Below are 8,705 nucleotides of genomic sequence, written 5' to 3'. Positions count from 1 at the left end.
ACCCACTTTGCAAGTACAACTTTGGAGCAAATCGGAATGGCTAGACAACTCTGTTTGCAGTCTTCATATGATTCAATTTTGGAAAAAATATCAGTCTACTGTACATTTTGTTTGATTTTCTCTTAGCATTGTTCACTATTGTTACTACCATTTTGATTAGTTTTTTGACATTCTTGATCATGTAGAGGACTCTAGCATTGTATTCATTTTTACTTATTAGGCCTCTCACTATTGTTTTGGCTCACTATATTCATTCCTAGTTTGGTACTGTCTGGCGTGGATAATTGTTTTGCGTTTCATGGTTGGGGTATTTGATACGGCTGAAAATATTACTGACATTATTAGACACATTTTGGTAGTTGAAGATGGCGTGAAACTTTTACTTTTCCTTTGTAATTAGAGGTTGTGAATCTTCACCTTTAATACAGTGTAAGTTAATGATTGAGTTAAACTTCAATTCTATATTTTTCACACTACATAAGACTTTGAGTACATTGTTCTAATGTATTAATCATTATGCCGTTTGATTATATTGAATTAAAGAATGATACATGTATTAGCTGCTGCATTTCTTGTGGTTATGTCACCCAATAGTTAAAATATGTAGCATGACATTGTTCTGCTTTTGGGTGTTCTTTATTTTCACTTAAATAATTTCTGCATTAGATAATAGACATTTTTGCAATTTTAAATTTTCAACAATAAGTCATGTGCAACCAATGGTTGCAAAATATATGGATAATGAAATTCGGTGACTAGACTAGGCATAAGAAATTTCAAAAATATTATGCTATTCCTTATAACACATGGAACATTTCATCAATAACCAAAATAAATCATCAAATATGTGAAGACTCCAGTATTGTATTCAAATCTTGAAAAGTTCAGCATTATACAACAGTTAAATATTATGCTATTCCTTATAACACATGGAACATTTCATCAATAACCAAAATAAATCATCAAATATGTGAAGACTCTAGTATTGTATTCGAATCTTGAAATGTTCAGCATCATACAACAGTTTTGCGTCCATTGTTCTTGTCAAGCTTAGTAACTGATTTTTACTGTAGTTTTTTGCTAACTTCTTCTATTGTTTATCTCTATCATTGTACTGTCAAAATTGTTGTCTTTCGCTCATTTCTTATTTATTAGTCTTCTCACTATTGTTTTGGTTCACCATATTCACATTGTTGGTTGACTTTCAATTGCTAGAGATATTTTAAGATAAGAGAAAATGCTATTTATTATTTCTTCATATTTTATCATCATGGAGGTTTAAGAACTAACATCTCATTAGAGAGCCTTAAGTTTTTCTTATTTCTGATAGCTACAGGTTTTTGTTGGAGAAATTTTTCAACCCCAAAAGAGTTTGCAAATATAATCCTTTCCTTGTTACTATATTATTTTGATTTGAAGATATTCATCAATATTCTAATATTTATTTATATTATCTTTGATGTGATGATCAATTTGGCAATCTTTGTAGTATCTCTGTGTAGAATTGGGTCTGGTTATTGAAGGGAAGATGCGAATCTGTTTGCTTTCGTTGTTCATACTCTAGTGCATTACACAAAAATGTGTGCGTCATGATGGCATTCTTGACATGAATGAGCACACTCTAGCATTGTATTAATTACCTAAAAAACCAGCAACATCCTACAACATTCTTGCCTTCATTGTTCTGATCAAGCTTGGTAACTGATTTTTACTGAAACTTTAGGTTCAGTTCTTGTATTATTCATCTTTATTCTTGTAGAATTCCAGTTGTTATATTTAGCACTTGGAATCTCATTTCTGATTAGCATTCTCACTATCATTTTGGCCTACTATATTCACATTGTCTCTTCTCTTTCAATTCTTAGACACACTTTAGGATAAGAGCACACTTATATTGTATGCTGATGGAGGTGGAAAGACTACCATAAGAGCTGGAGCTCTCGTGAAAAGCTTCCCAACACCCTTAAACAATTTCCTTGTTTTTTTTATAGCTGCAGATTTTTTCTTGGAGAAGATCATCAACCACACCAGAGTTTGCAAATATCATCCCTTCCTTTCAATTTTATTGCTTTCATTTGATTATATTTGTAAATCTTTTTTATTTTGATATATGTTTGTAAGTAATGATCTATTTACCCAGCTTGGTATTCTTTTTGTGTAGAATTTCGCATTTTTATTGAGTGGTTGATGTGAATTTGGTTGCTTCTGTTGTTTATAGTCTGGTGCACCACACAAAAATCTGCGCCGTTTTGGCATTCTTGACATGAATGTGAGGGCTCTAGGACTGCATTAATTACCTGGAAACTTTAGCAACATCCTACAATATTCTTGCCTCCATTGTTCATGCTAGTCTAAGGAAGTGTTTTTTACTGAAGACATTCACTAACTTCCTCTATTATTCATTTTTATAATTGTAGAATTCCAGTTGTTATATTTTGCTCTTGGAATCTTTTTCCATTTTAACAATCTCACTATCATTTTGGCTCAGTATATTCCCATCCTCTTTTCTCTTTCAATCTTAGTCACATTTTAGGATAAGGGCACACTTTATTTTTGTTTACCGTACAGAGTAAAAAGCTTAACACATGTATAACACAATACAATGCAGAACAGATACTTTATTCATACATGCATTTACTGATTACAATCCGAATACAATGACTACGATGATCACAATGATGATCCCAAAGTCCATCTCGGACGTGTACATATACCTTTCCGAAGGGATGATTCAAGCATCACACGCTCGTTCGGATACTACTCTACCTGTCGGCTACACTATACATTTTACCGACTAGATCATCCCCCCCAAAAGAAAAGTCGTCTCCGGACGACAATACAACAAAATTCAAAATAAAAAAATCCATCAATGCATAAGTACTAGACAGAGGGATGCATCCGCGTCCTCAACTCGTTTAGCTCCATTCGTAGCTTGTAGACCTGTTCTTTCCTAATCTTCAGCTCTGATTCTACTTCCATCTGAAGCTCTAGGGCTGATTGCATTATCTCTCTGACTTCTCCCAACTACTCCTTCTCTGCTCTCATCTTTTCTTTTTCTGCTGCTAATTGTTCTTTTTCTGCTAATAGGGCTGTCCTCTCGGATTGCTAGGCCGCCCTCTCAGATTCCCAAGCTATCCTCTCTGAAGCTAACCTAGCAGCTGACTCCTCTCGAGCTCTCTCAGCTGCTACCTGATCCGCCCGACTCATCTGAAGAGTGTAGTACGCCTCCCTGTATAACTTCGCTATCTCATGAATCAGAGCCTCCACTCGGCTCTCCTTCTCAGGGTCTCTCATTGTGGTCCAGTCCTGCTACATTTCCATGGTCTCCACATTTGGCCATCCCCTCTCCTCAAAACAAACATTAAACGCAGTTGGACATCCCAACCTCATGAAAGATATGACTCCCTCTAGCTCCTTCACCATTGACTCTAGCACTTGAGTCTTTGCGAAGCTAACACTTGGCGAGCTCGAGATGCTAGAGCTGTGACATCATCAAGAAAAATTGCCTCTGTCATCACTATCTCTTGCGCTACTAGTACCTGCTGTGCACCCATAGCCCTCTCCACAGCCTCTTCTATACGATCAATAGTGCTATGCGGTACTCCCTCACTCTGTGCTTGCCCAACCTCTTGTAATGGGTTCTCCGGAACTACTTCCTGTGTGGGTGTCGGTAAGTATGTCACTCGAGGTGCCGGGGTTCGGTGGAACTTTGTACTTAGGAAAGCACTCAGCCTTTGGGATCGGCTCTCTCTGTCTCGCTCTGGTGATGCCAACAGTGCCGTATCTACTATGACCACCGCATCAGAACCTACTACATCCAGTCGGACACCTGATGCCCGTAACTCCTCGCTTGTCGCTACCTCCATCACCGCTGTCTCTGTGTCTATCTCCATGTCAGGTACCAACGTCTTCTCTTGTATCTGGTAGAGTCTCACAAGCTGGCTCCATCGGTAGCTCCAGAACTGCTATCTCCGTTCGGTGTCGGATGTGACTCCGCTACTGCTCGTGTCTCTACGGTGGGCTGCGTCATAGCTGAAACTGGTGTCATCACCATTGGCTGCCTGAGTTGTCCAAACCCTGGGATGCCATGTATGCCTACAGGAACCAAGTGTGTCGTGGTTGAAAGTACAGATCGCGAAAATCTCAAAGGTGTAGCCGTGATCACTTCTACCTCTTTGTCCTCATCTTCTTCCCCTTTGGACCCACTCTCCTCTAAAGATGTCTCCTCTCGGCCACTATCTGTATTTCCACCATCTGGCCTTGGTCGCTTCTGTCCTACAGTTTTGGTGCCAAGAGTATCCAAATGCCTCCATTGCATAATAGGTGGTTCGCGAGGTGCGAGTGGTCTCGATTTTGCCTCCAGTACATCATTCGGGATCATCCATGTCGTCGCATCCAAGAACAAACCAATAGTATAATGTGGCATATAGAATGTTTTATGCTGCAAAGTGAGAAACTCCGACATCCGTTCGGCCAATAATGCTGCCCAATCATAAACCCTGCTGTGCAAAATCCCGTTCATCATGGCTACATGGGGAAAAGAGATATTCGAAGCGCAACTCGAACCTATGAGGCGGCTCTTCACTATATCCATCAAACAACGCCAATGACCCTCCTGAATATTAGATTTCTTTAACCCTCTGCCCTTGGATGTGTCTGAAAGAGCCTCCTGTTCCGCCTGTGATAGGTCTCCACACACAAGCTATATTAACTTCAACTTCACTTCACGGCTCATCTTTTTTGGCTTGCTATTTATTTTTCTCCTGCCCTGAGCATGACCAAGTATGCCAAATACCTGTGTAAAATCAGCCGGTCTAAATGATACTACTAAATTGCAATCAAGATACTCAAACGCACTGGTTCGAGAGAACCTGTCATACGTTTCAATCATAATGCACAAAAACCCTTCGTAGTCTCCGATGCAAAATACTGGCATTTGCACTACCCATTCCACCTGAGCTTTCCTGATACTAGCCTTCACCAAATGGTTGTTTGAAGTTTCTTGCCACCATTTTTGACATTCTGCACCATTTAACCCTTCGAATGTAATACTCTGTATTGTAGGAATGTCTCCTGGCTGCTTCGATTGCGTAGCTTTCTTCTTACTTGCACCTGCACTAGTTCCTGCACCAGTCCTTGCATAGGTCCCTCTTGCTACATGAATTCTAGAGGGTAGTGTCTTTGCGTTCTTGTTCAGGGTAGTGTCTTTGCCTAGTTTCCTCTTCCAAGCTCTCTTTCCAGCTGATTGCATAACTGTCTGACTTTTGTCGTTTTGTGAATAAACCACAAACCGTTAGGGCAGTTATTCTCTGTACAAACTTTTCACAATTTCCTCTCTTGTCCTGGCTTCTGTACTGTACGACTTCTTTAGGTTTCTATGGTACGGCTTCTACGTCCTCCTTGCTCTCCTCTATTCGTACGGTCTCTATGATTCTTCATTTAGTTCTCTTTTAGATGTGTTGTATGGTTTTCTTTGGTACGGCTATGTGTCTTCCTTCTATGCATTCCTACGAAACTGGATTTATAGCTTCTCTGTCGCATGTAGTACGACCATCCTTGGTTCCTTAAGCAGCTTCTGCTTTCTCGGCTCTTTTTCTTAGCCATGCATTGCTACTTCAATGCTCCTTACTGGCCGTACGCTGTCACCGTATGGCTCATATGGGTTGATTACCTTTGGCGTACAGTCTTTCTTTACAATGTGTTTAGTTTCTCCTGGCTGTACGGTCTTAATTCCACTTGTTATTGGCTGTACGTTTCTAGTTTCTTCCTCTTATACTCTTTGACTGTACGACTTCAGTTCATCTCCTTCTGTGCTTCCTTTTCGTCGTACGGGTTTCAAATTACCTCCTACTTATGACTTAGATTGCTCTTCTGGGCGCTTCCTTTACCGTATGGTGCTTAACTTCCTATATTTGCCTCCCTTATCTTTTGTACGGTGCATTTCACCTGCCTGTACAGCTGTCTTGGGGTCGTACGGCCATTTGTTCACCTTATGTTTTATCTCTCTTCCTTCTTGGATGACTGTACGGTCCTCTTCCAAATTAGTCCTTCAAATGTACAGTTTATACCTTTAGGTATATATTTTGTTTGAATGCAGCTGTTCCCACTCTTACTAGCCATACGTTTTCTTTCTATGGCCTTAAAGACTCCAATCCCTTTTCTTTTCTAGCCGTATGGTTTCCAATTCCTCTCCCTCTGACCGTATGGCTTCCAATTGCTCCTCCTGCTTCCTTCGTATAGACTTTTCTAAATGTTCCCAATGTGATTTCTGTTTGCATATTACTTCTTCTTTATACTTGGGCTTCCGTACGGTCTCTTGATGAACCCTTTCCTCAATACTTAGTTGAACATTGTTTACACCTTATGACCTGAAGGCCGTACGTTAGGCCGTATGGAAACCCCTATTCATATCTCACTACTTCTAATACTTCTTTATATTTTATTACTTTATGTTTGCCTACACTTCTTATCACATAGTCTTCGCTTTTCAACTATCTCTTCTTAATACTTTTACTTTACTACTTCACACTTTTAAAACTATGTTGAAATATTATACATTATTTACACATATACATTATTCACAGTCATTTTTCTTCCTCAATTGGTTGTCGGTGGGGGATTATTTCTTTCATGGTAGATCTTTAACTTCGATCCATTTACTACATCTAGTATTTCTTTTCCGTCCAGTGTCCATAGTTTAATTGTCCCGTTATATCCAACTTCTCGTATCTTGTACGGTCCGACCCATTTAACTTTGAACTTTCTAGGCTTGATTTCATTCTGTCCATTATACTTTAGTACTAACTGGCCGGGTTGAAAGTTGTTTAATTTTAAGTGCTTGTCGTGCCATGCCTTCTTCTTGTTTTGTGTCACTTTGATGGCCCACTGAGCCTGCAGCCGTCGCTCATCAAGTTTGTTCAAATTGTACAATCTCTTCCATAAGCTCTCCATGTCACCTAATTTGTTTTCAATTGCTATCCTCAAACTTGGTACCATGAACTCTGTTGGTACCATTGCCTCCTGTCTGTACATCAGCTAAAATGAGGTATGTCCTGTAGTTACTTTTTATGAAGTACGGTACGCCTATAGAGCGGATGGTAACTTTTCTTCCCAGTCTTCTCTCTCGACTGCACAGGATTTGTAAATTACTCCAACTAGAATTTTGTTCATTGCTTCGACCTGTCCATTAGCTCTTGGATAGTACGGGCTCGACAATAAATGGTAAATTTTGAATTCAGTAGTGAACATTCTGATAACATGGTTGACAAAGTGTCCTCCTCAATCACTTGTCAGTTGGAGGGGGATCCCGTACCTTGTAATAATTTGCTCATATAAAAATCTTGCTGTGCTTACTGTCGAATTGTCTAGTAATGCACGCGCCTCCACCCATTTAGTCAAGTACTCCGTTGCTACCACAATATATCGACACCTTGTTTTACTCACCTTCAGTGGTCCAATGAAATCTAATCCCCATCTCTCAAAAAGTTCCTGTGCGTGCGAGGGATTCAAGGGCATAAAATCTCTCTTCAATGGTTTTCCAGCCCGTTGGCATGTATCGCATGCAACGACTGTAATGATCCCATCTTTTGGCCTTCACGTTCTCCAAAGTCTAAGTGGAGGATAAGGAAAAATTAAATTAATTTCTTATAAAGTCATTAAATAAATTAAAATTAAAAGGTGGCTTTATATTTAATTAATTAAATTAATTATTGTATTACAAAGGAGATGCGTCTAGAGTGTGTATTAATTATTGGAAAGGTGAAGGCCTCTAGAAGCACAATTAATTATTGCAAGAGAGGAGTTTCTAGAGAGTGCATTAATTATTGGAAGGGGGAAGCTTCTAGCACTTGCAATTAATTAATGTTTTAGTTCTTTCTAGAAGGGTGAAGGAATAGGATAAATAGGGGTGAGAGTCTCATTGTTTAGCATGGGATTATTGTATCGAATGATTATGACTTGCATTTGATAAGAGCTTGGATGTGTGAATCACACTCTTTTTTGGCAATAGGGGACGCTCATTCTCTGTTGTAACATTCTAGACGTCATTCCCTTAGGGTTTGGCCTTTGGAATACATCTCTTTGTACTTGATTGCAGCATTTTTAGAATTAATATAATTTCAGCAGTTGATTCAGCTTTTGGTCATTCCTAGGTGTCCATTACAGTGGTATCAAAGCTATAAGTCCTGCCATCCTGTGGAGATCATATTGATAGCCGGATAAAGATGTATATTAGTCCAGATCAAGATGTGATGTTCAGACAGTTATTGGGTACATTAGAGAAGAGGCAACGTATGCAACAGGAGCAGAATAGGCGAATGGATATGATGTTGCAGCTTATGGCTAGACAGATGGGCATCAACATTGATGATTTGTACGTTGCTCCAGAGCAGAAGATAGTCGATTTCTCAGGTGGGATCGAGACACGTATAGAGCCAGCCAGCTATGATGTTGGTGATGTGGGCATTTCGGCAGAGTCAGTAGAGACATGCGTGCAAAGTCAGGAGACCACATATGAAGCCTTGTCAGGGGATGATGACGTAGCAATAGTGGAATTAGGAGAATGCGAGGATACTATCATATCAACAGCCACTTCTATGTCAGTTGAAGCATCCAATGAGGAGTTTAATGGTATAAATGCAGTGGTTGATGTATTTTCTAATGAAGCCACACATGTTAATGATTATGAGTTTTCATCAACTACAAAT

The 8,705-nt window shown here is 39.4% G+C and overlaps 1 protein-coding gene across 1 annotated transcript; it reads right to left on the bottom strand.

Annotated features, from left to right (window-relative positions):
- Positions 1–6,597: 6,597 nt before the first annotated feature.
- LOC149533169 (uncharacterized) lies at positions 6,598–7,032 on the bottom strand. Its single transcript, XM_089805820.1, has one exon. It carries the CDS (start codon positions 7,030–7,032, stop codon positions 6,598–6,600), a length of 435 nt encoding a protein of 144 aa, XP_089661946.1.
- Between the last annotated feature and the right edge of the window lie 1,673 nt (positions 7,033–8,705).

This window comes from Cupressus sempervirens, chromosome 10 (genome assembly GCF_028749045.1).
Source record: "Cupressus sempervirens isolate cs-2001-9-10 chromosome 10, ASM2874904v1, whole genome shotgun sequence".
In the NCBI taxonomy this organism is placed as follows: Eukaryota; Viridiplantae; Streptophyta; class Pinopsida; order Cupressales; family Cupressaceae; genus Cupressus; species Cupressus sempervirens.
The sequence above is the reverse complement of the archived record's forward strand: the minus strand, read 5'-3'. Positions and strand labels throughout refer to the sequence as shown.